Here is a 27,620-nt window from a genome sequence, read left to right as displayed (position 1 = left end):
CTCGACTGCGTCGATCCATTCTTCGACCTGATCAAACACCTTTGAGAGGAACTCGAATGAAACTAATTGCTGCAGCAGCTGTCGCCTTAAACAGGTCCTGAAAACGCATAATAGCGCAAAAGTTTCTTTGCGGGGGGTAAACGGGAACTGGATCCTACGAAGGTTACAGCATCCATCATTTTTTTATGATGGTGGTCGGCGGCCATTTTTCTCCAACTCTCTGCTAGCGTTTGGGACCATAAACTATCGGCCCGTAAAACAAACAGGGAGCGAATCCGATAATGTTTATAACGGCTGCGTCCTCCTCGCCTTGCTCTAAATCATGGCTCATCGCGTCGGAGCGGACAAAAAGAGACTGCAACGCAAACATATGATCAGAGAGTGTAACAAAAGCAAATGGCATCATTCCTTGGAGATTTAGCCCACCTGCCGGCCATGTGTGTGGCCACAGTGGCCGAACGTCTACGAGGTGATGATGCGGTGCGACAAAACAAACACAAAGAGCTGTGAAATCCACCATCGGGAGTCTTTACGGAGTGAGGAAAAATGTCACGCGACCAAAATATATTTACCACGTACATTAATCTCCCTACCAGACACTGTGTGGTTGTCGTGTTAGGTAATAGCTGGTTTGACATTTAATGTGGAGTTTTTGTTTTTTTAAATGAGGCCCTCAAAAGAGCTCTTTTGAGAGCTCACAAAAACAGCAACAAAGTTCGTAACCGCCCAACCGGAAAGCAAAACCATGCGCAGCGACAGCGGACCCCTGGAAGAGTTCAGTCGGATCAGTGAGCTTTCATGTGTCAAAGAGGAAATTGACACCTTTGGCCCCTTTGGTGCTTCAAGTGCATATCAGCGGCAGGAAGTCATGACAGGCACACATTGGTTCCCACGGTGATGTCGGCGACGGCATCGTCGGCGACGGCATCGTCGCTTGTTATTTCCTGAAAGAACGTCGACACAAAAGGCCCGGAGCAACACTTGGGGCTTCTTTTCTTACGCGGGGGTTCTCAAAGAGGTAAATTCACAGATCGCCGATTGCATTTCTTTACGGTCATGCGCATTGGCTTGGCTTTGGTTGAGAGCTTCAAAAAGAAGCAGCTGGAAAGCTTCAGTCGGACTTTTGCGATGACATCCACGCAAAAACGCATCTTCCATCACACCCACTTAAATATGAAAAAAAGGCCACTTGTTTTCCTGACTACTGACTCTCCCCGTGATTGATGGCCTTGGCCCCGCGTGTAACACAGGCGGGAGATTATGTAAGTATGTGAAACTCAAGCAAGAGCGGGTGGACAATCCTGATTTGCCCCCCCCCCCCCCGAAATCATCCATCTTTTCGCTCCTCTGCCGGGATCTCCTTTGTCCTTGCATCCAAAAAGCAAGATTGACTAATCCATCATTTTGCCTCGTGCCAAGCGGCGTTTCAAAATGTTATTCATTTGAATAGAGGAGGGCAGAGATAAAGCAGCCTGTGGAGATTCGAGCCACAAAGATCCAATTACCGCTAAATCAAAATCAGATTGAGCCAGTTCGCTCCGATGATGCAACAACTTGCAATGCCTTTGTTACGGCGTATTGAGCAATAAATGCTACAAATCATTTCGATTCGAATAGAAGATTGAGTTGCACTTGGTGTATTTATAAATGGGTAACTCGATGTTTTGAACGAGTCAAGGCTGGAGCGACGTTTCATCGGCTGGCTATGATCATTTTCAGGATTGGTGACTTCGGCTGCAACGCTCGACTTTTGTTCAACTTTGCATCGGTACTCGAATGTGACGGTGCTTAACTCTGAACCTCAGGCGCTATTCCGTAATGGTCAGCGGGAAGAATCACTTGGATATAACTTTTTTGCTGTTGGTACTAAGATTTAGTCATACCTAATCCATTTTCTAATCCGGTTATCCTCACAAGGGTCACGGGGGGTGCTGGAGACAATCCCATCCGTCTTCGGGCGGTAGGCAGGGGACACCCTGAACCGGTTGCCAATCAATCGCAGGGCACACAGAGACAAACAAACATCCGCGCTCAGACTCATACCGAGGGACAATTTTGAGTGTTCAATCAGCCTGTCATGCATGCTTTTGGAATGTGGGAGGAATACCCGGAGAAAACCCACTAAGGCCCGAGGAGAACATGAAAACTCCACACAGGAAAGCCAGAGCCGGAATCGAACCCACGACCTTTGCACTGTGACTTGTGAACCAGTCGACCACCAGGCTGACCCTCTAGAAAACATATCTTCGCATATTTAATGTTATTTTAAAAATCCGGGATAAGTGATTTAGTGTCGTAGACGAGCTGTTGATAAAATCAAGTCTGAAAGAAAGTGTTTATATGCCTTTCAGACCAGTCCATGTCATTATCGTTCGATGCATTCACACGATCAAAGGCTGGCAAGTGAGCAGGACTCACTTGCGCTGCAGTTCTCCCTTGAAAAGGTGCAATTGATTTCTTTCATCTGGTTGCCACTGCACTGAATCACCACAATCGCCGGCTCGAAGCAGTCATGAAGCAAGGTGTGGTTTGAAGCCATTTAGCGCAAGACCACACAGCTGCGACAAAGATGGATGGATGGGCTTGCGGCGCAAGAAAGCCACAAAAAAAACAGCAGCGGCGATTGAGTTCAGAGTTTTATTTATCACCACACACTGCGTAGACGCAAACCCCAGAAACATCTGCCGCTCCTCATCACATCGCCTCGTCGAGGGATTCAGACGGACAGCCGGGTGGCACAATGTTCCGCGCGTCCAAGGACAACGGGTTCCCTGTTGGGCTGCTGGCTCCAAAAGTGACCGGCACAGGATCGCGGATGACAACATGTGAGGTCCACCGCTTGAAGGCGTTACACTTTGAATACAAAGTGCAAAGCTGAAGTTTCAATTGAGTCGGGGATCAACACTTCGGGGAACATCAAGAAAGAAGTAGGAGTCGTTCCATAAGTTCAGACTGACCTGAGAGATAACACGAATAAAATTCTTCTTGAAAAAAAAAAAAGTTGCCTTGAGTGAGGCCTTCTCCAGGAAGCCGGTCATTTTTCAATTATCTTATCGCTGTAACAGTAACAGCATGTGAGAAAAAAACCCCCCCACACAATTCAGTACTTTTCCCCCGACGAGAGAATGCATACAATTCTGGTCAATGTATTTCATTCTATCCATTTTGGTCGCAACAATGCACCATCACAATGCAGACCTCTGTCGAATCAACTGCGGCAGTTCACCCCCCCCCCCCCCCCCCCCCCACACCAAAACAAGGAGCCCTTTTACTTTTAAAAAGCAAGCTGCCCACGCCAGACCTCCCAGAAGACCGATGCTGGAGTAGCTGTTTTCTTTGAAATACACAAAGAACAAAACTGGCAAGCCTTTGGCCCAAATCGCGACCACATTCAATGAAGGAAATGAAACCTGGGTGCTGTAAAGCAAGAACCATTAAGCATAAAATGCGATCGCTGAAGATTCCCACGCAAGTGCGTTGGAGCCAAGAAGTTTGTTCTGTTGAGTTGTGCTGAACCCTTTTTATTTTATTTTTTTTTATTGGCCAGCAGCAACAGTCGCCATGCTCAACTCCAGAGCGCCGTCTGCGGTCACTGGCTAACCATAATTGTGGCGCAAACTTGCCAACCCAGTGTACGACATTTCTTAATTGGTGGAATTCGTCATCCATAACCTTGTTGCTGTAGCGTGAAGGCATTTGTGCGCTTCTTTGTTAAAAGCCAATAACCCAGCTTTCATAACGTGCTCCAAAGCTTTTAGCGGTCAGCTAGGCCTCAGCCTTTAACTAAACCTTAACACCTGTATCCAGCTGCTCTTCTTCTCATGATAAAAGGCAACGGTCAAATCCATGATAACAGGGTCTCAAAACGGAGATCACAGACCGTTGGGTTTTTCTCTCACCGGTCTAATGGTGCCACCGCGTCCATTGGTCCGACCATTGTCTTGTCAGTGTGGCTCCCACAGCGTACAATTAGCTTAGAAACCTTCATTGAAAGGTAACCAACAAACATGGGAGAACGCGGGGGGATGCTGACTGTCTTTCAAGAAGACATTAACCTTTTCAGGGACAGCGGTTACTACAGTGGACACCTTATCATATTTTTTCATATTTTTGGGTAAGAACGGGGGTCGGCAACCCTCGGCTCAAGAGCCGCATGCGGCTCTTTAGTGCCCCCTAGTGGCTCCCTGGAGCTTTTTCAAATTTTTTTGAAAATGGAAAAAGACGGGGGGGGGGGTATCTTTTTTTGTTTTAATATGGTTTCTATAAGAGGACAAACATGACACAAAACTTAACGTTTTCCAATGCTGTAAAAATGTGTAGAATAAATATTCAATTTCAACATTTCGTCAAGGATGATTTGCGTCATAGCCTGCAACACATGTTTCTATTAGCAGGGCGGGATGTCAGTCAGGGGGCTGTTGTTAAAAAATAAATAAATAAATAAAAACAGCCTGTTGTTTTTATTATTGAGAAATGCCCCACTGAGGGCACTTGCCCGAGAGAAGAATTTTTAAATGCTAACGATAGTTAGCATGCTGCAAAAGTGCGTCCCGTGCCTCATTCATCTTGGCGGCTGTTATGGCTGTTGCTCATTACGGCATGAGTGTGTAAGTGTGTGCGTGCGTGTGCGGTAACGTGTCGATCGCGGGAGGTTGGTTGATCGAAAAGTTCCGTCAAAAAAGTTTGGGCACCCCTGCTCTACAGGATGAACTGCAGGGGAAAAACAAAAAACTTTTGATCATGAATGCTCGTTGTGTATTTGTAGCCAATTTAGTCATGTTGATAGTAGGCTAATATAGCTACATACAGCATCTGTTGCTTTCATTATAAGGCTTTTATTTTTTTGCGGCTCCAGACATATTTGTTTTTGGGGGTTTTTTTGGGTCCAATATGGCTCTTTCAACATTTTTGGTCGCCGACCCCTGGGTTACAGAGTGCATGAAAGGGTTAAAGAAAGTTAGGCTAAAATTCAGTCCGAAAATGTGTGTTTGGAACTTCGGCATCGTCGACAGTACGTTGATGAATCATTCAAACTTCCCTGTCACTCTTGTGCGATGGCTGGGAAGAAGGAAATTTTGCAAGAATTATACCACTGACATTTGGAGCACAGCCATTCTTTAAAGTGAGGGGTCCAGAGCGTGATGTGGCAGCTTCAAAATATCCCCCCCCCCCCAAAGTTCATTTAAAAAAGTCAGCAGGCAAGGTGATTGAAGGTAACACAGCTGCCTGGACGCGCTTATGTTCATGTGGGCTGGATTCCCCAGTAGCCAATTGTTCATGTTGACTGGTGACCATGTGAGTCTTAGCACTCGCTCCCTGTCGACGTTGTCGACTTTTCAAACAAAATGGATCAAAAGTGTCAAGCTGGAGTTGAGCAAAAGCTGACATGTTTGCGGGAAGCTGGAACAACCACAAGAAAGACGGAGAAGAGAACATCCATCCATTGAACCATTTTCAAATCCACTTATCCTCACAAGGGTTACGGGCGTGCTGGAGCTATATCCCAGCTGTCTTTGGTACCCGGAGAAAACCCACTTTGCACTGTGAGGCCGACGTGCTAACCAGTCAACCACCGTGCCGGCTAGAAGAGAAGAGTGGAGCGTATTTGTCAGGCTTGTTTAGCCTGGCAGAGCTACTCATGATCTGAACATGGCAGCTGAATAGGTGCTACTGAAATATTATAAAATGCATATGTGTATACAGTATATATAAAAGAAGGAGCAGGGGAGTCTCAAGGCTAGCTAAATAATTGGATTTGGCTCAGCTTAAACATGAGAGTGTGTTCGGCAATAAGGCTGTGTTTGTACAGCTGGAGCGCATGCCCAGGGTCATCTCAGCGGGGAGCAGGGTTTGGCAACGTTGGGCATAGCTTCAGAACAAGCGTGTTGAAGAATCCCTGGCTTCTGTCCTAACCCAGTCCTTCCCATTTCAAAAAAAGGGAGGAAAAAAAAGCAGGTTAAACTCCATAAATGGGGCACCAATGGTGAGTCTTGAGCGCTTCGGCTATACAGAAAAACAGAGCTGAATTTTTAAACCAAGGTGCAATGAGACAATGGCAAGCTGAGCAACTTAGAGCAGTGGTCCCCAACTTAATGTCAGACAATATTTTCAAGGGACCGACCTTTAAGGTGTGACGGATAAATACAAAAAAATAATATGATATGACCTGCATGAAAACTGCGGTATATTCAAAACATAATAATAAACACGAATCATGACACGAGGAACGTCCGATCTGGCCGCAACACTCATGGTCGCTATGGTAACATTTAAACGGGCCTTCAAAATAAGATACGCCCCAAATACGCCGCTACCCAGAAAAGATGCAAAGACCCCGAGGGTATGTGTCAAGTCAAGAGATGGAGAGATGGAGCGCAGCATGGTGCCACCAATACTGTTCTCCCTCATGGATCCAGAAAGTCTGAAAGTAAAAGTGGCACAAAAGGTTCTTTGGACAACAAGATCCCATTGGAAAGGGAGATTTCACAGACCTTTCTCTCAAGTTCTCAAAAAGAATGAGAAGGACCCCCTGGACCGCTCCTGTCCCGTAAATGTGATGCCTTCAGCAGGCGGGCGTGTGCCAAGCACAACTGCTAATCTTGATGGGTGAGGTGGCCAAGGAAGAAGCGAATCGCATGGACGCTGGAAGACGGACATTTGTAAAAGATATGACAACACTTTATACACACCGGCTTCTTGGGAATTATTCGAGGACTTTGCTGAGAAATCGGACAGAAAAGGATCGAGGCCAAAAAGAGGCACGAGTCCCAAGGAAGGACACGAAAAGCTCTGACAAAGTAACCCGATGAGATCCTACTGATCCTACCCTAGCACGGTCTGGATTTATTTTTATGAGGTGTGATTGAAGAGTACGTTTTGGGGAGTGTAATTCTTCCCTGCTTTTCATTTCGTCACGCTCATGGTTTACGAGAGCGCTTTTAGTCGATGGGTGGAGAACCCATCCCACCGAGAAAAAAATAATAAAAAATCAACCCTGTTTCTGTCCAGTGACATGGACAATCCAAGAAGACAGAAGCACAGAAGGCCTTTCAAATGGGAAGAATTATGACAACAGCTGGGTGTGCCTGAAAGTGATGAGACACAAGTGCTGGATCTGCCCTGATTCTCTTGCGTCATCCAGATAGCTCGGGCATGCGGGGTTCACAAAGGGTCCACGAGCAAAACACACCGGGGCACTGCAACAAACAATCTGGCATGGGATGTTACCATAAAAACAAACAAAAAAACCCCCCATCCCTATCCTTTTCACTCTCTAAGAGGAAATAATTGTACCCTCTGTGACCCTACCTCGACTCTACAGGGCCAGCAAAAGAAGCAGCAGTCATCCATTTGGAGAGTCCAACCAGCGAGGCGCAGGCAACCAAAAATCGATTGGTTCCAGGAAAAGGGAGCGGCTGAGTATGATGACACCAAACCAGGATTTATGACAAAAATACATCTGCACGCTGCTTGTGTCATACGCTTGAATGCGTCCATAAAACCAGACAATTAATGGAAAACACAGCTTTGGAAGACAAGCTCTACGCAAAGATGAGGGGCAGAATATCGCACGGGTGCTTCGATCTACGGTGATTTTGCAAACAGAAAAAAAACCCCTGCCATTTTGTTTTAATAAATCCTGCCCGCACTCCCCCCCCCCCCCCCAGAAAAAAAAGTCTCCACAAATTAACCACAGCAATTACAAGCAAGCAAATGTTGCAATATTGAGGGCGCGCGAGTAAGCATTTTGGTCGCTGGCGTCAGAGGGGGGGAAAAGCAATAAATGCCTCAATGGTTGTGCAAAACGGCTCGTTGGCCAAATATGTTGATGTCTCGCCAGCTGCCAGGCTTTTGCTGCTAATTAACATGTTTTGAACTGACTTGTGCAGAAAACTTGCAATTACACGAGGCCGGTGTGCATTATAAAAAAAAGTTTAATATTCGCCGCGAGCTCAATGAAAAGACCGTTCTTGGCTTATTTACATGTAGGTGCCAAATACTAAATGTCACCGACGTTAATATGGTGGAAATCAAGAACACTTAATAGTGACCTTAGAGTCGATGGTATCACGATACGGCAGATATCATATCACGATACAAGTGTAGTCTATAGTGTCACCATACAGCAAATATCAAAATAAATATTAAAATAATAATCACGATACAAGTCTAGTCGATAGTATCACGATACAGCAGATATATCATGATACAAGTGATACCGCAGCAGTGGATTTTTTTTCTTTTGACCATAGGAGCATAAAAACTTGTGATAATGTTCGCCGGTACAACCAGCTGTGTAAATATTGGTACTCCGACACAATTGTGATCGTTTTGCCTCTACACACCGCCACAATGAGTCGGAAATGAAATGAAAGATGTGCTTTAAGTGCAGACTTCCAGCTTCAATGCGAGGGTAATGTACGTATGTATGTATGAGTATGTAAAAGTAATGGACGGATGGGCTGCTCGGCTGTTCCGTGCGAATGTTGGCATGTATGGCTGCCAATTTTAATTTAGTGATTATGTGACTGCTGGCAAAAGTAACAACAGGATGAATTCACGGTTTTGGAACAATATCTTCTCATCTTCAGTGGCTTGCTTCAGAACTCACTGGACAAACTTCAAAATGTAGCTGGACAATGAAGTTTGATTGATGAATGTTCATTTGTCCCATTACTTTTGGTCGTGTCCAAATATTTATGGATCTGACTGTAGCCTATCACCCCTGTATTGTAGCTGATGTCGACAGGCCAGTGTACTTTGACACATCTTAATATCATCTCCACTATTCCTCTGGACAAAGGGACCTTGACGTACAAGCCTCTCGACTTTTCCAAAATGACGAGGCTTCGCTCGGTCGCTTTCTCGCTTGCTGGCCACCTGCCCATCATGTAAGGATTTATGGGGGACAGTTATGGTGAGAAAGCCATTTGCATCCGCTTTCAGAAAGCACATTCCAGCTTTGCCCTCCTGCCAATCAACCGCTCGCAGTCATATGAATTCTTTAAAAAAAACAAAAAAACAAACAAACAAAAAAACACACTCAAGATGACACGCAGATGGCGGCTGTCACCCTGCAAACATTTTTTTGCGAGTGGGAACATTCCTGCTTTGTCAGTCAGAATTAAATCACACATTCCTTTCCTCTCTGCATTGGCAAAACAATTGCTTAACAATTGTTTGGCTGGCACGTTACTCGCTCTGTGTTATGACACACTGACGCCACATTTAGTTAAAATGCGAAGAAAATTGGAATAGTTTTGACATGAATTGATCAACAAAAAGAGCTTTTATTTATTTATTTTGGGGGGGGGCATATCACTCAAATGCACAAATCAGATGTACTTTTCGTCTTTCTCTTGCAGAGCAGGAGGCTGTTGAATAGACGGAGGCAGACGACAGATTCCAACAAGTCAGGCCTACGTGTTTTGTTCTGTCCCCCACTGAGTTCACAACGAGCGCGAGCTTTTGGGCGAAGTCATCGGGCGAAGGTATGCCGGGACGAAATTCCACAGTGGCACTTCAAATTTACCGCCATGCACAGACAAAGGCTGTCAAGCCGTCAAGGCCTTGGAACAACAGTAGCCAGCGGCTGCGCTTTCTTTCTTTCTTTTTTTTTTTTTGGACTTTGGACAGGTCAAACATCCATCACCGTTCAGCAGTGAAACAACATGCTGCAGGCTGATACAAAACATCAAATAAAAAATGAAAAAATAAAAGTCCTGTTCACGCTTAGTTCTTCAAGTTATGCTCCCGGCTGCCACCTGATATAAGCATAAATATGGCCTTTGCATGCAGTGCAAAAAAAAAAAAAAAAAAAAGTGTTTCAACAATGACTATTTCTTGTGCTAATTTGCATCAACAGAAATAAAATAAACAACACACTTAACAAGTTTGTTTTCATCCATGTCAGAGGGCTGTCACTTTGGCCTTATAGCGCCCTCTGTTGTTGACTGAAATCAACATCAAAATGCCCTCGGGCGCACATTGCGAAGGTCTCACCTGTTTTGTGGGTTTGGTTTTGTAATGCGATTCCGAAGGCGCTTCAAGGTCAATTTAGACAACAGCAAGGTGGCGGTTTGAAGCCAAAATGGCACAAAGCTATGCTAACTTTGCTCCCCTTTGTCCGGCCACAATATCAAAATACTGACTTGTTAACATTTCATTCTAAACTGTCCCAAATGTGCTTTGTTTTTGTTTGTTTGCACCGCAGCTCCTTTAGGCAGGAGCATAGATGAGAGGAGATCTGCTCTCCTGCCGCTGCTTCAAAAGAGTTTTTCAATTATTGATAAGTGAGCGGCCAGAGGGATGACGCGCCACCCAAGCAGTCACCCAGGCAATCTTGTTAGCAGCAGATTGAGCTTTTTTGTCCTCCCACTTCGACATTTCTCACACTCCCATCCAATCTCCTTTCCGCCCTCTCTCAGCAGCAGACAGATAGCCGCGCTTCTATTTGTTTTCCAAGCTGTCACGGAATCTGGAATTAGTGCCGCTCGGTTTCCTTGCTCCAGGACTGTGCAACTTTATCTGCTCCGTGCGGCACACTTTCATGTACGTTTCCTCGACTTGGCCTTTTTGCTCTGTGGACATCCTTCACCGGAATCTGCCGCTCTCACTCCTTGAATATTGGCCTCCCTCACATGTGTCCTGCACTTGCCGCCAAATAAACGTTTCTTTATTCTTCGATATTCTTTTAGTACAGCGGTGCCTTAACACACAGGTTTAATTCAAAACGGTCCTACCAAAAATCATCTTTACCCAATGAAATGAATGGAATAGCCATGTATTCGTTCCAGAATCCCCCACCCCCCCATCCCCACACAAAAAAAAGCATTATAATATTGTACTTTAGAATAACAAATTTGAAAGAAATAATCAGTTTGAGCATTAAGATGTAATTCCGCAATCCAATCCAGTGTGCTCTGGCGGCTTTGGCCACTAGGAGACAATAGAGGATAATACAGTCATACGGACATAATTGAAGAAAAATCTCCTGCTACTACTACACCTGTGAGTGAATCAGTACAACACTGTGATCGTCGTTTTACAAAATATAAAGAATATATGACCTGGTAATAATATGGCACATTGTCTGTCTAAAAAAGTTGCTCCACCATTTGTGTTCAAACGTGATCGATGCTAACCGTTAGCATGTAAATGGGGTTTTTCAATATATGTTAGCATTAAGCTAAATGGAGTCTTGCTATGCAGAGCTATGTACTTTATATAATACAATGATTGTAATAATGACACTGATGACAGAGATGACTTCATGTGTCCCCAAAAGTATTTTTCATGCTGATTTTAAAAAATTGGTTTTTTTTCTGAATAGCACATCATGTTTGTGGGATATTTTTGTTTTAAGTTTGACCTACAAAGACAGATTTTTGTCATTTCTAGCTACACATAAAAAAAATGGGGGTGGAATTAGCTCAATTTTATTTTGTCAAGTGGCCGCACATCAAAGAACCATCTGGACTTTAGATGCTTTTTTTTTCTTCGATGTTTAGTCTACTTCAAAATGTTTCTGGATCCAGATGATTTTATTCCGTGCGACCACTTGACAAAATAAAATTGGGTATATTCAGCACAACTTTTTTTTTCAGTGCATGATGTTTCAGAAAAAAAAGAACCTTACCTTTAATTCATAAATATTGCTATAAATATATAACTGTATGCCATGGTATTGTCATTATGTATTTTATGGAAACCTGATGCGATTCAAAATCAGTGCAAAAGAAATTAATCTTAGAAAAGTTGACTTGCAACTCTGATTAAAAGAACAGCGTTGTTGAAAACTTTAGAAAACCCCCGCTTCTATTTCAACATTCTTGTTGACCTTTTCATCCATTATTTCCTCGTCATGCCGTCTGAAGTGTCAAATGGGGCCTCACCTTCCAGTTTTATAACTCTCCCAAGTACCGTTTTCAACACTTAGACAAGAGCGCACACACTTCCGAGCCTGACTCCCCTCTAATTAGACCTCCCCCGGGGAGAGCGAGTTGTGATCTCCCCTCTCGTTAGGGCCACTCCCCAGCGCTCCCGCTGCAGCTCCTGCCCTCGGAAGGGATCTGAGGTCAAGGCTCGGGCAGAGCCGAGAGAGCTCAACGCGACGCTCCAGTCGTAAGCGGCGTGAAAAATATGCTGAGCAGATGACGCAGCTCGGGACAAACAAAACGGGAATAAATCAACAGCGCTCGACTCCAATGACGGAAGAGACAGATGGAGTCCAACATGTTTCATGGGGGACAGAACGCCAGAGTTCGGATAGGGAGAAACAAACCTCCCTTCTGACGAAACACACACACTCACAGGAAGGTCCAGGAGTAGGGGAGCGGACGCAGCATCCACCTGTACAAATCGCACTACGGTGGACTACCCAAGGAGGAAGAAAAAAAACAAAAAAATGGCCTTCTGCTGTAACGTTGCCATCTACTGGTGGCCCCTTGACAATGCACGCTATGAGGTAAATATCCCTTGGCAATGATGCAGCAGTTTTGCTTGAGCCACAGACATTCTGCCTGGCGGCAAGTGACGGTAAAAGCAAATCTGAAGTTTATATATTTAGTGTCAGGTAAAATGATCTGACACATGTGTAGCTTAAATAAAAGGCAAATAAAGTGAAACAAAAAAGTGTTTATATTTTCGAAAAGTACATATACTGCCATTTTTTTTCATAGAATGCCATTTTGCTTTGTTTCTTAATGATGCCATTGTTTTTCCGTTTCTTTTTCAGTTGCTGCCATGAATTGGACTGGTGAGCATCGCACTTTCGTTGTGGAAACGTCGATCAAAACAAACAAATCTGTAACGGCGACACAACGAGCGCTTCGTAGCCATGATCCCGTACCAGCTTGAAACCCGATCTTGTTATGGGTTACCAACTTCAGAGCTACTGGATCTGCATTGAAACAAAAATCAACCGGCCGACCTCGCGCCGCCAGAACTCCACCTAATTTTTTAAAACATAATGAAACAGAATGGCATTATATGTACTTTTCGGGAATAAAAACACTTTATTGTTTCTTTACTTTATTTGCCTTTTATTTAACCTACAAATATGTCAGATCATTATGCCTGACCCTGTGTATATATCACCCACAACACCCTCTTCCCGCATAAAACGCAAACCCTTCTTCACTCTTAAGTGTTCAAATGCAGCAGCTCCTTGTGAGTGTTGTCATTTTGCATTTCTGCGTTTAACTGTTTGTCACATTGAATAAATGGCTGAAAATGCATTGGCAACTTTGTGTCCACATGCAAGGTCATCACCCTTTTTTTTTACCTCCAGACTTCCCTTGAGCATCTGACACTTGCTCCTAATGCCAATTTTGGCTCAACGCGGCAAGGTCAAGGCACCGCTGTGTTCACCATCAAGTTTGCACAACAATATTCAAGTGCCAGTGTCTCATCTGAGGACGACTGTTCCCTTTCCCATTTTCCAACGCCTTCCGCTGCTCTTTGCCAGTGTCCATTGCGAGTGCTTCCTTTGGAATCTGCCATCACTCATTCTGCTCCCGGTGGCTTTTTATTCACCAGTGCACCAAGGGCGGGATGGAGTTTCACAGCTTTCGGCCAAGCTCTGGCGGGATAAACGCCTGCTCGCCCCAATTTGGAACAGGAGCATCCCGGCACACCTATAGTACAACTCGCTCACGCAAGAATGCCAGCAACACTCCGTGAAAAGTTCATGCTTTGCAAACATAAGCTCCACTTCAATTTAGCCTGACGTTACACACGCCCATTTTTCAGCAAAGGCACACTCGGCAGAGATGAAGACCAGATGGCAACAATGGGATGAGAATGAAAGATTTGGTTGTGTAACCGAAAGCAGTCCTTCTTGTTAACAGACTCCAAAAACTTGCTCCATCCATCCATCCATCCATCCATTATAAGCCAGATGTTGCTTTAACTCCTCGAATGGGACCAATCCTTCTCCAAATTAATTCACTTCCCATTCCATCCCACAACAAACGCTCGTCAAAGTTCAATGAAGATTCTCTGCATCATTGTCATCACGCAATCAAATCCGATCAGTTTGCTGCTGAAAGATAAAGACCCGCATGGCGGTGTGACTGTATGAGGTCTCCACATTTAATCGTTCGATTTAGAAACAATGTGTACATTAAGTTTGCATGACAATATTAACAGTTAAATGTCAGAGCAAAGGAGACTGTCTTAAAAAAAAATGGTTAAGAGTAGTCTCGAAAGACTTCTTTTTTAAATAAAAACAAGTATCGTTAGCTGTTTATATGAAGTGAAATCCATAGACTAATTTTGACTCAAATAAAAACTACTTCAAATTGGGTTCTCGTTATTTTATGTTTCATTAAAAAAAAAAAAAAAAAAGAATCTTGCTCAACATCACTCTCACAAATACGTCCAAATAAGTTTTGGCAAAACTGGTCGTCAATCATGTGAAGTCGGGTGGTCGGCATCTGTTGAGTGTCAACACTAAGTTGTAATTTACATTTTTAATTGAAAAATGAAGTCATCAGTAACGTCAAGTTTAAAGTCAGCTCATCAGGAAGGTACCTAAGTGGCTTTTTCAGGGTAACCGTAGCAACATTGCCCATCTGGATCCTGCCATCGGCTTCCCCGCGTGTCCATGGGAGGCGGCAGTCCAACGTTAAGTGGGGCCATTTCCTTGAAAAAACACCACAATTTGCTGCTTCTTGTGGCCAACTTCCTTATGAATTCCAGCAGGGATCATTTACAAGGAATTGTTGTGGCCAAGCACTGCGACAAGAGAAATTGTTGCGCAGATAGCTGGCACATTTTTCTTTTTGTCTTTTTTTTTCTTCTTTCCCGGGGAAGATTCTGCATGGGTGCATGAATCAAGGAGATGGCGTGAGAGCCCTCCAAGGCTCACTTAAGGTATGCCATTATGTCACCCACAAAGGAAGGTCTATTCCATTTAGGGTCAGAGCCACAGGCCACTTGGCCCACACACGCAAATCACCGAGAAGAGGACCTCCAAAGACCAAACACACAAGTATAGGGCCCCATTCTCCTTCACCAGAATAGTCGCGCTGAGACGCTGTCCCGAGGTCGAAAATGAGAGAGTCGCCGGGACCGCTTGTTGATCGGCCGTCTCTGAAGTCAAGAGCGCAGGTCATTGCTGTGCCGGCAAATGCGCTGATTCATGCCCCCCCCCGCCCCCCCTGCACACATGCTTGCCATGTTTTGGCCGCAGCCACAGCCAGACGCTGCCTTCTTGCCACTGTCGCAAAAGACGGGGGCTCGATCCAGAGCCGTCAAGATGCAAGCTGCACTCGTGGACCGCCAACTAGTGGACTCCAAGATCATGTTTAGACCAGCTGTCGGACCCAAAAGAAAGACATACAGAATGTGGAAATGTGGACAAAAGTGATCCTTTGAATGAAACTATCCTGGGGACAAGCCAAATGTATCCCTAAGGCACGGTTGTCAAACTCAAGGCCCTGGGGCCCGATCCAGCCCACCACTTCATTTCATGCGGCCCGCGGAAGCAAATCTTGTGCATCGTTTTCTTCCCAAAAGTCCCTTTTTAGAGTAACTCAAACAATCTATTAGCGTTGATGTCTGACTTCAAAAGTAGTTATGGTGTACAAAAATGAATTTGACACTGCTATCCTAAAGCTATTAGCATGTTATAACCATCATCAAGGCATAACAAATGATGGATTCTAAGTTGCAGTCAAACAATGCAAAGCAAAAGCAAACACAAACACAAATCCATCAAGAGTGCAGGTGGTAGTATACACGGTGAGCACAAAGGAGCGATAGGGTGGGGGGGGGGGGGCTCTTGCCGGTGAGTGTTTTCTAGATGAACTCAAGGCACCCCAAGGAAGAACCTACCTGACTGAGGCTAATTCTTGGACATCGAGGTCACAGTTTGTGGCTTTTCTCGGGCCAAAAAGGTGTGTCGCCACGTGGTTAAAGTGTCAAGGGTAGCAAAAGGGGGACCTTTAAAAGGTGATCGAAGGTAGCGCCGAACGACGGCCTTCATCTCACATTGTTCATTGATTAAAGTGGACTAAATGAAGGCCGGACCACCACAAGGCGCTCTCAGCACCTGTCGTGCTGTCCGTTGCACGGTGTGCGGCCGCCTGCGGGAGATAACAAGCTTGAGTGGTGATTAGTGTGAACTGACTGCACACACGCCACTGATTAGGATGACGTGCGCTGTCTGGTCCACTTCGGGGCTTTCTTGGGAGTATGGCGCTTAGAAAAAGAAAAAAAATCAGGTGCCGCTGCACCAAATGACTGGCGATGGATTAGATTTCTGAGCATTCAGTAACAGGACTGTTAAAATACTGCTGGTTTATATTTATTTACATGGAACGCACAGCATTGGGCCAATTATTGAAATTTATTGTACTTCATTGCACTAAATGAGATGTACAATAAAAGTGAAAATGTCCCTTTTTTTCCTCAATCGCCTTACATGGTTCAATCAAGTTTTCGGAATCTGAATGAATACTTTCAAGGCACTCTATATTATCAATCCAAGTTATTTTGCAATATATACAGTTCATTTTGAGGGCAATTACACAAAAATACATGCAAGGTTTTATGACCAGGAGCAAAAATGTGTCCAAATCACTTTACATCTGAAAGGTGAACGACTACTGTTTACTTGGTAATTCCATAACAATGATTTATATTTAGTCTCCATTTTATAGCTCCAGGTGACAATGGAGTCGAATAACCAACCCACTGCTGCCTGTTATAGCGAACATTTTTTTCCCCAACAGATAAGACATTGGCTACACCACTGTGCTCTTCCGAACCTTACCTTGACCCAAACCGCGAACAGAAGCAGTCCAGTCGCGCCCCAGCCGCCCCCCGACATCTCTCCCCAAATTCCACGCGTGTGCACACTGAATGGAGACAAGTGATCTGCGTGTCTTTTGCTTCTGCTTGGTGCCTGTGCTGGTGGGTGTGCATGTGCGCGGGGGCGTGCGTGAGAGTGTGTGTGACAGTGTGGAGGGGGCGTGGGAGAAGGGGTGGGAGAAAGGGGTGGGTGGGGTGTTGACTCCCATCGGATCCCGCACCGAAACGAAGTACGCCAGGCTCCGAACAAGTGACGTCTGACGTAACATTTTACGTAGCATGATGTTGCTGCCGTTGCGAGCACGTTGCTGCTCAATTTATGTTTGCATTCCAAGAATGAGTGAAGGAAAAGAGAGAAAGGAAAAAAGTGTGTGTGGGGGCGGGAGGGGTGGGGAGTTCTTAAAGAAACACGCACCTGGACTGCTGCTTTCACGCACTGACGTCACTTACGTCCATTGAAGACGAGAGATTTCAAAACACTACTCGGGCAACTTTTAAATCACACAAAAAACATAATAATAATAATAATAATAATAAGATAAGATAAGAAAAACCTTTATTAGTCTCGCAATGGAGAAATTCCCAATTCACAGCAGCAAAGTTATGAAAGGAAGAAGTAGAACAACAAAATATAGGAGCTGCTGGAAAGGCAGCCACTCACGCGGCGCCATTTTGAAGTCAAAATAACAAAAATAACACAACACAACACATAGGACACAGACAGTCGTGCAATCTTCACCACTTTTCTGCATACACTTTGTTGTCTGAAACAGTTATAGATGAAAGAGGAGAGGATCAAAGTGTCCTTTCACCAGTGGATCAGAGACGTCATGCTGAAAATGTGCACACGTCTGCTACAAGCTAAGTTTTGAAAGCAAACACGAAAAGACAATTGGAGAGAATAATAAGCAAGGCAACCACTCTAGCCAGGAGTGGAGCTACGTGGTGGCCAGGGACACCCCTGGCCACCCCTTATCATTTTCTGTCCACCCCCACACCAAGGGATTTTTAAAAAAAACGTCACTTCATTTGCAGTATTCTTAGACCCATTGATAGTCCTCCACAAGTTATTTTATATAAAGAATATACTGTATACTTGATCGGAATATAAACTTTAAAATAATCTGAATGCAAATTTCTTTTAAAAAAATAATCTGCTTGAAGGAAAGAACATACCATCTCTGATGATCACTCTTATTGGCTGATTGGTTAACTAGCAGCTGTAAATCAGTGCAGACTATGAGATGAGCAAAGACAATGCAAAGAGAAAACTGCTTTATATTGTAAATTAAGCTCAGCATAATGAGTGCGATGGGCATTCTGGATACTGTTGGTGTGATTTTATTTCATGAAAACCTGACTGATGATAAACAAGAACACACATACACAAGCACGCTTGCACGGCCAACCTGCACTGCTTCTAGCTTCGTCCCTGGCTGTACCTAATGTTGTGGCCATTTTCAACAGAATTCCAAGATAAATGTGTGGGGGTTTTTCTTTTTATGCAGACGATGACATGAACACTCTCTCCCACATGCAGGTGGTCAGATTGACCCTCTTAAAACATTTCTGCAACTTGTGATAAGATAATTGGCTCGTATTTTTCGCATTCTAAATGGCGAGTGGATCAGACAACTCCTGAAAGGGAAGTACAAAGTGTCAGAATATCAAGTCTCGGCTATCTTGCTGTTGTTTTTGGAAGCGCCGCCGAAAGAACAGGGCGAAGCGGTGTCCTCATCGGAGCTCCGAGAGAATGCGAGCAGGCTCACAATAGTGCAGGTATGCGAGGTATGAGCCACCTGAATTGCTGGCTGACACGCGGGCTCGAATTCGGGTTAATCTCCATTAACACGCCGAGCGCAGGAACGCAAATGTTTATGACCTCCACCACCACTAACCCCCCCCCCCCCCCCCACCCCTGGAAAGGAAGACAAACCCCCTAAAGACCGAGTTTCATTCTGGAAATATTTCTTAAAAGGCCCGGTTTGTTCATGGCAAATTCATAAGGTGCTCCTGAACTTTGACCCCCTGCGCCAGTGAATATCATGAATAGTTGACATTGAGAGCGGCGAGCCATTGCTCAGCCACATCCTCATGTTACAAGCGGGATCACGGGCTCAAAATTAACTTTCCTGGGTTGCCGCTTTATTTTTAGCCACTGGAAATGCTTAATCGCGGACAATTTTTGTCTGTTTGTTTTCATACGACTTTACACGTGAGCACGAGGGCTGCAGTATATCCGCCACATGGGAAGATTTCCTTGCTACTCGTTTTTCCTCAGAGGTCAGCCAAACCCCCCCCCCCCCCCACCCCCGCGCCCCATGACTGACCTGGTTGTCTCTCCTTTAGGCCAAGCCCAAACAGGGCTGTTTGATCAGCCCCGTGTGGCCCGAGAGTCAAAAGTGCTGCTTGTCACATGTGTTCAAAGAGCGGGCCAGGAATTTGCCAGCTACATGCCCCTTCATGGGACAGCGGCTAGTTTGTTTTTGCACTCCAACGTGCTGCTCCAGCATGTTGGAAAGGCAACCGCAGGGCCGATCGAGACACGATTAGAAAAAAGTCGCCCCCCTGCTTTCGTGCACTTTATCCATTCGAGACAGCGGAATTCATTGAATCCAAAGGGAAAACTTCAATAGGCCAAGTAACACGAAAAACGACTTTCTGAATTTGAAACGAAAATATATCTTTGGCTCCAAACATCAAATATGGATATTGTGATGTGTCTTATCTCATGACAGTATCCAAACAATCCTAAGTGCATCTGACCTGTAGGTGGAGCTCCACTTGTTGTTTTTGGTCCGTCACTGCCTCACATGGGCCCCAATGCAAGCCAATAGAGAGGCAGAAAGGGTCACACGGCGCTCTTTTGCATAGTGCGCACAATACTAAACAAGACACCGAGATCAGGTAGAGCGCTCGCAAGAAAAAGTCAAGTGAGCCACATTGTTCTTGGCTCCCATCTGTCCCCGGCCGGGGGCCTTCAACCAACACTCCCAAAACAAAGACATTGCCTGTGTTGCTGCCCGGCTTGCCAACCTCAAAATGTTTTTTCTAATTCCTTCTAAGTGCCTATTTAAGCAGCTGTTTTCTGTAAACATTTGACTCAATTCGATTTCCTAATCCGCAAACCTGAGACGGGTTACGTGGAGTTATTCCCTCACCTCACTCTGGTGACTTGGCCGACAGGCCTCGGCTCTCCTTACAGGTCAGCGTCCAGTGTAACGCAAAAGTCTTTTTACACCTTGTTGACAAAATCATTAGGGAAGAAATTAATTCCCAGGGTGTTTGCAAGGTCATTTACAAAGTGGGTACATGCAAGTGACCAGTGAAAGAGCCATCATTTAGTTCCTCCGAAAACTGTCCGTGAAGCAAATGGCCATGACATATTGCCAATTTCTTTTTTACCTTCCCAAATTTAAGTGCAGTGTTAATATTTGAACTTCATAAGCCCAGAGCATCTAAAATATACTTTTAAGTTTTAAAACGCTGCCTCAGTACTTGAGAGCCAAACATTTTTGGAGGTGTTTCTTGATATCAAAGGTTCGGGAGACGAGGCAGCCCACTCAGAAAGCGTCACGTCACCAGCTGTCCCAAGAGTGGAGCACAGAAGTAACTGCCACACAGGAACAGTGGAAATCTGAGAGCAGAGCCACAATAGACTTATTTTGGTATCCTGCTTGACCCCACTTGCATTACTTACCACTGTATTAACTACAAGCTTCTGTGCTTTGTTTCACATAGATCAATGACATGCATAATATCGCCCCACTTACTACTATTGTTTATTGTTATTTATAATGGTATCGCGCTTTTACCTCATGACATTTGTCGGTATGGCGCTGGTGATCCCATTTGACAAATGAAATTGGATTGATTACTTGAGCGCCATCTCGTGCTCCAAGATAAACATGTACGGGAATCATTGTCCAGTGCATTATCTTCAGTAATTTAAAACATAAAAATGTCAACACTCGGCGCTGTTGACAAAATATTAAACCAGTTCTCACTGCCTTGACTTGAGTGTCATCTTGTGGCAAAACTCTGTAAATACAAAGAAAATCCATCCCCAACGATACACTTCATTTGACTTTTTTTTAAAGAGGACGTGTAAATAGCCAAACATATAAATAAGCATTATATCCCGTTTTAACAACAACTGAGTAATTCCGTCTCTTTTTTTATTGTATGCAAATGCAGTAATGTCATCACGGAAGAAAACGCCCTCACCATACGCTGCTTTCACAGACACTCGTAAAATACGTGAAGAGAAATTAGATAATCAACAAAATTTCCCCAGATCTTTACAATGATTAGAGTACTTTGCAGCTGATGTCACGTTGCACTTATACCACTATGCCATATATGGCGCTAAAAGGGGGAGAAAAAAATAGTGATTTTTTTAGGAATTTCTGCGTTCAAAAGGGACGGAAACACTTCCGGGTTGTTCGCTTCTCGAGTTGGCTACCACTGTTGGTTTTTCCGCAAAGATAATGCAACTACAGCTAATTGTAGTCACTAAGAAGCATTCGAGCCACCACAGTCTTTCACCGACCTGCAAAAACATGTTTCCACGTAACTTTGCATGGGGAGCTGCGACTGCAGCATATCAAATTGAAGGTAGGAACGCAAACTCCACAACCAATCATTGAGGAGGAGTTTATTTTTAAAATCTCAATTTGCTACAAACAAACAGACAGATTAAATATTCATGGATATATCAAACAACCACTTTTTATTGGGTCACCAGTTCTCACAATTAATGCAATACACATTCAACAAAACAGAAACGTTTATAAACAACAAACGAAAGGACCCCCCCCCCCCAAAAAAAACCAACAACAACAATATGTAAAACAAACAAACCAACAATTAATCAATGGATGTTATTTTTTAATTTTAGGGGGTTGGCAGGCGGACGGCAAGGGTCCAAGCATCTGGGACACATTTTGTCATGAGGAAGGTCGCGTGTGCGGGGCGCAGACGGGTGATGTGACCTGCAAAAGCTATGAATTGTGGGAAAAAGACTTGAAATGTATCCAGCAACTTGGACTGACGCACTACCGCTTCTCTCTCTCCTGGGCCCGCCTCCTTCCAGACGGGACCACAAGAAATGTCAATCAAAAAGGTACAAAAGGGAAAAAAAAAAGATCCCAGATCAGCCAAGGCCCAAGAAGGCCTTGACCTACAGTCGACAATTTTTTTGGGAGGCAGATGCAGATTGAGGCTCTGACATTGAACAGCATTTACTATTTCACAACAAATTAACAATATTGGCATTGAAACGTCCCGCTGATTATGATTATTCTGGGTTCAAATGAATCAATCAGGCTTAAGTTGTACTCGTAGTCATGTGTTTTTTCTGCAGGTGTCCAGTACTACAACAAGGTGATAGATGACTTACTCTCATGTGACGTGTCCCCAATGGTCACCCTCTACCACTTCGACCTGCCTCAGGCACTCCAGGAGCGCGGAGGCTGGAAAGCGTCGGCCATCGCCGCCCTCTTTGACGGCTACGCTCGCTTTTGTTTCCAAACGTTCGGGGACCGTGTCAAACTCTGGCTCACCCTCAACGAGCCGTACGTGTGCGCCAAGCTCGGCCACGAGGACGCCGCCCACGCGCCGGGCCTGAAAGAAGCGGGAACTACGGCCTACGTGGTGGCTCACAACATGTTACGTGCCCACGTCATGGCTTGGCACAGCTACAACTCGCTCTACAGGCCAAAGCAGGTGCGTATGACGAAAGCTGTCGGAGCATTTGAGCAAGATTCTTGATGTGCACCTTGAGGCCCGTGCATGAGTAGAAGAAGGGTACACAAATTTTTCTAACTTCACTGGTAGGGCACTGGGCCTGAAAATCAGCCCTGGAGTTTAATGACTCAGACCAGTCCTTTTTAGTTCAAAACTATGCACCCTTGCAGTGCAGAGTTTCATGAAAACAAACAAACACGTATATACAGAATCTTGCTCAACGCCCTCATAATACGAGAAGTTGAAGTAAACAGCAATGTTTCGCTGAGCCTCATTTGCGAGGTAATGCCATTTCACTTGCGGTTGCCTTTTTTTTGTGCACTTTTTTGCATGGCACACTTGTATCTCATGCGCTCATTAACATTTGCTGTCTAACAGCCACGCAGAGTGATCAATGGTCACCAATGGGCAACGTGATAACAATTTGCATATTGTAATCGATGGCCCATTCATTAAAATCCTATCTAAAAAAAACACAATGACACAAAAATGTCTTAATACTTCACAGTTCTCAACGCTGCTTTTTACGACGGGTTGTTCCTGCTCTGTTTTGGCAATGTGTTGACTGTAAGAATCAAATTGTCCAAGGAAAGTTTCCTTTCAAATTTGCGTTCAACTACTATCACTTTTATCTTTGAAAATTGACTTCATATACACCGCCCTCCGTAATTATAGGCATTACTTATGTTGAAAGGACTTCCCGTAGGGTGGTGCGGTGTCCCTGGCCCTCAACAGCGACTGGTTCGAGCCGTTGCGTCCCGAGAACGCCTCAGATGTCGCCGCTTCCGATCGTGCCCTGGCGTTCACCTTGGGATGGTTCGCATGGCCCCTCTTCGTCACCGGGGATTACCCGGACGTGATGAGGGCGGCCATCGATGCTCAAAGCAGAAAGATGGGCTACAACGGCGAGCCGCGACTTCCCTCTTTCTCCGAGGATGAGCCGTCAGCGTTAGGCACGGCCGACTTCTTTGCCTTGAACTATTACACATCCCGGAAGGTCAAACACGGATGTGTCGGCGAGCGGCGGATGTGCATGAAGTGCGACCGGGACACGGAGGACATTTTGGATCCCAGTTGGAGCATTTGTGGCGCGCCCTGGTTGGCTGTGGTGCCGTGTGGCTTGCGGAAGCTCCTCAACTACATGAAGGTAGGACTGGGCGATATGGCCCGATCATAAAATCAGATTTTCTTTGGCGCCATCTTGTGGTATCTTGTTACATATCTTGTTAAACACAGAGGAGGAGCCTCATTTAGCCTGGCCATGGTTTTGTCTCCTTGAAAAATTGACTTTTTCGACATCTCGTGGCAGCTATAAGCAATTATTGTACAAACATTTCTGTTTGGGCGTTATTTGTGGATTATTATTATTATTTTTTTTGCTATTCCCGGAGGGGCATTCACTGTGCCTGTCAAGTAAGTTGCCTACTTTTCATAAACATCATTTTGGAAGGAAGTACAGTACTACTAGGCTATCGTGTGAGAAGTTTTTTATTTTTTTTCCCCTCATCCCGTGCTGCAAAGCCAAACCAATTCCAAATCACTAATGAGACTGCGGCTAGATTAGGTTTCCTGTTTGCCGGCATTCTTCATTATTGCGCCTTGAACTATGGAAACCTGTGAGAATCAGAAAAAAATGATTAATTGATTACTGCCCAGCCTTCAATGAAGGTGAAATGAAATCAACTTTGTGTTTGAGTTTCTTCACCATTCATTTGTCCTTCGCTTTCCAGGGCACATTTGGTGACCCAGTGGTCTACATCACAGAAAATGGCTTCTGTCAAGCAGGGCCGTTGGTGATGGAGGATGTTCAGCGTGGCGAGTTTTACAGGGAAACTATCCAGGAAGTGGAAAAAGGTACCATGAATGACGTTTTGGTGTCAGCGCACAGAAGCTTACTCCGTCCGTCTCTCTCCCGATCAGCTGTCAGAGAAGATGGCGTCAACGTCCGCGGATACTTTGCCTGGTCGCTTCTGGATAACTTCGAGTGGGCCGACGGATTCGATCTTCGCTTCGGGTTGTTCCACGTGGACTTTTCTGACGCCGAGAGGAGGCGAACGATATACCGCTCCGGGTTGGAGTATGCACAGATCATCTCAAAATACAAAGCTGAGCACTCCAAATAAGGTCAAATTCTTCCGTCCATCCATTTTTTTCAATCTGTCACTTGAAGACAAACAAAAAAATCACATTCACACTCACACCTGTCGAAAATTCAGAGCATTGATTCTCTATTGAAGTGTTTCTGAAACTTTTTCCCCACCAAATAGAATACTGCAGGAACTGTACTTCATAATTTGTATCGCACGTAACTTTGATTAAAATTTTACAGTTTAAAAGCAAACTGTTATCAAAAATTAAATGTAAATGTGCTGGACAAAAAGTGAAATAGAACTGAACCTGACTTGCTTTCTCTGACTTACCACTAGAGGGAGCCCATGTAGAGCACTTTGGGAATCACCACTCAAATGGCATGCAGGGGGGGAAAAAAAGCATCACTTGATCTTCAAATTGTGCATAACGTTACATTGGCTTCAACTTTGTTTTTGTTTTTTAAATTCAGGACAGTCAACTCATCCAGTGTGCTTCTTATTGCAAATCATTGGAAAGGAGCTAACTCAGAGCAGTGCTGTTTTTCAGTCACGTGTGGCCTTTCACGGACTGCACCATGTCAGTGTCGCAGTAAGTAGCGCGATGCATCATAGGTGTACAACAGTTAATATTCATGCTCCCACTCGGGAGAAAATGTCATTTATATTTGCCTCGGAGAGACTTTATTTGCATTCATAAGCAAGTCGCACGGTGCCGCCCATTTGGCTGCACGTTCTTTTTTTTCTTTTCTGGCACACGTGTGAATAATCACACCCCCGTGGCCCCTCTCCATCTATGTCAACGCCAGTGAGATTCTCCTTTGTCTTATGATGAACGGAGCGCTATTGTGGAGCCTTGAATAATCCAACTTCTTTGCGGGGCTCCTGCGGGCTCCAAAGTGAAAGCGCGCATTTGAATATCCGAGGCCCTGTTGGAGTCTGAGGAGGAGGAGGAGGATTGTTCCTTTCGTAAACACGCGTCCACTTGTCTCGCCATCGTCGCGCCGAACGACTGGCACTCGTCGGGAAATATCAATGAGCGGCCATATCATTCACTCCTGCAGCCAAACTTCAAAATATCGCACTTCATTTCATGACTCGGAGCCAATTCGTTGTGATTAGAGTCAAAGAGAAAACCATTTCTAAATGTGCTTTCCAATTAAGCGGCAGATATATCACGCGAGCAGATAAGTTGCTTTTGACAATGAATTAGTACATTTAATTGTAACATTCAATCACATCCACTGCGGGCGGAGATTTACCCCAAGGAACATTCTGGCAAATTACTAAGGCAAGGCCATTTGTATTGGACAAGCATGAGGAAATATTTCAGGATTTATTGAGTTATTCGAAATGAGTTTAATAATTTAGCGGGGAATTGTGAACTCAAATTTTTTTTCTCTCGCTCCACCACGTGCCAACCGGTGGCAAATAATTACCTTTTGCTATTTACCGATTAGCCTAATTTTCACGTTCCCATTAGGAATCTCTAATTAGATTGTTGGTTCCATTTCAAGATGAGGAAACGGCGGCCACTCCCTTCCCCGAATCTCAATCCAATTGCTCATTTGCTATTGAGTGGAGGCAAGAGAGAAAGAAAACTTTGACAATCCCGTTGACCTACTTTCACAGAGAATTCACGCCAGCGCAAAAAAGAACACGGAAATGTTTGCTCTCCTTTTCCAAGTCTTCCGAGCTGTGTTTGGATGTCGCAAGCGTGACATCAGAGTTATGAAAAACGCTTACAGACAGAGTGGGTGGGTTGGGGGGGGCGGTATAAGTGGGCTTCTGCCTGGAAGACAGGAAGCGGAATTTATGACAGAGCCACGCCGAATAGAAAGACAGCTCAAATTGTTTCCTTTTTCAGTCAAACGCTCGCCCCCCCAATCCCACCCCCGGTCCCTTTGGGAACGCCGATGACCCCGGCGAACGAAATTCTTCAGTGTGATGGCACCACTGAGGAGGGAAAGGAAGGGGGGTGGGGGGTTCGCAGACCTGCCTGAAAAATTGAAAGCCCCCTAGAATATTCAAGCTTGGCCGAGGGAGGTGCAGGAATTTGTATTCAAGTAGTGTGCGCATCCCCCACCACTACCTGTGTGTGTGGGGGCAAATGAGCCGAGCGCAGTCTCGTGGGAACAATGACAAGGGAAGCGTAAACGAACAGGAGTCCGAAAAAGGGAAAAGAGACCAATTTATAGGACCTTCATAAGAATAGAAACTGCGATTTTTTGTAGTTATCAGGGCGGAATCGGAGCAACTAATGACGTGTGCATAACCTCGTGCTCCCAATATTCACACACAATGTTGGTAGAGGAAAAAAAAGAAAAAATCATCTGCTTCAAATCTCCTCGGGAAACAAGCTCGGGAGCGACGTCTTATCTTTTGTGATAATGTCAAGAACAAAGGCAGATATGTGGCAGACTCGTTATAGCGAGCTTGTCATTCTTGTTCAATTGTGTTTTTGTCCAGCCGCAATTTGGGTTGGAAAATAACAGCTTCAAAAACCAGTTTTAAAGCTGCACAAAGCAAAATAGGAATGAGTGAAAAGGAGGTACAGTGGTACCTCTATCTATACAATTAATTGGTTCTGGAAGAAATTTCTTAAGTAGAAAATTTTGTAAGCAGAGACGCATTTTCCATGTAAATGCCCTAATTCGTTCCAAGCCCCCCCCCCCCCCCCCTCCCACCCTCCAAAATTCAGATATAAATGTTTTCTAAAGCTTAAAAATGCATCAAAATATGAAACAAATACATGTTACAATTCGATTATTGCACAATAAATGAGAGTCGTGCATAATGTAAAAAAACAAAGAACTAAATTTCGTATGAAGAGACGTTCGTAAGAAGAGGTACCTCTGTATGTTGAGTGATACATCTCAAATGAGTGACACACTTTATGTGTTGGAGAAGGGCTCACTTTAGCAAAAGTTATGGAGATTCTGTGACACGTGCATGTACACACACAGC

At 44.7% G+C, this 27,620-nt stretch overlaps 2 protein-coding genes across 6 annotated transcripts in view; one reads left to right on the top strand and one right to left on the bottom strand.

Annotated features, from left to right (window-relative positions):
- The window catches only part of adamtsl3 (ADAMTS-like 3), a 57,968-nt gene extending 41,052 nt beyond the window's left edge, over positions 1-16,916 (bottom strand). For all 5 annotated transcript variants that reach the window (XM_086104847.1, XM_086104848.1, XM_086104850.1 and 2 more), the window contains exon 1: positions 16,781-16,916. In XM_086104847.1, coding sequence (XP_085960973.1) covers positions 16,781-16,837 — 57 coding nt within the window. In that variant the 5' untranslated portion in view covers positions 16,838-16,916. The remainder of the gene's footprint in view (positions 1-16,780) is intronic.
- A 4,351-nt stretch (positions 16,917-21,267) lies between these two features.
- On the top strand, positions 21,268-25,634 carry gba3 (glucosidase, beta, acid 3). The gene is made up of 7 exons (XM_086106022.1): positions 21,268-21,435; positions 21,719-21,943; positions 22,184-22,545; positions 23,273-23,713; positions 24,297-24,420; positions 24,487-24,690; positions 25,127-25,634. Exons 1-6 carry the CDS (start codon positions 21,309-21,311, stop codon positions 24,687-24,689), a joined length of 1,482 nt encoding a protein of 493 aa, XP_085962148.1. The 5' UTR covers positions 21,268-21,308; the 3' UTR covers position 24,690; positions 25,127-25,634.
- Positions 25,635-27,620: the final 1,986 nt, after the last annotated feature.

This window comes from Hippocampus guttulatus, chromosome 2 (genome assembly GCF_054856545.1).
Source record: "Hippocampus guttulatus isolate MCC_2025c chromosome 2, RoL_Hgut_1.0, whole genome shotgun sequence".
NCBI lineage: Eukaryota > Metazoa > Chordata > Actinopteri > Syngnathiformes > Syngnathidae > Hippocampus > Hippocampus guttulatus.
This window is presented reverse-complemented; position numbering and strand designations above follow the sequence as displayed.

Coding starts and splice junctions, on each gene's coding strand:
- gba3 (XM_086106022.1), top strand. CDS start 21,309: ATGCAACTACAGCTAATTGTAGTCACTAAGAAGCATTCGAGCCACCAC. Junction 21,436..21,718: donor TGCAGCATATCAAATTGAAG/GTAGGAACGCAA, acceptor TTTTAATTTTAG/GGGGTTGGCAGGCGGACGGC. Junction 22,546..23,272: donor CGCTCTACAGGCCAAAGCAG/GTGCGTATGACG, acceptor GACTTCCCGTAG/GGTGGTGCGGTGTCCCTGGC.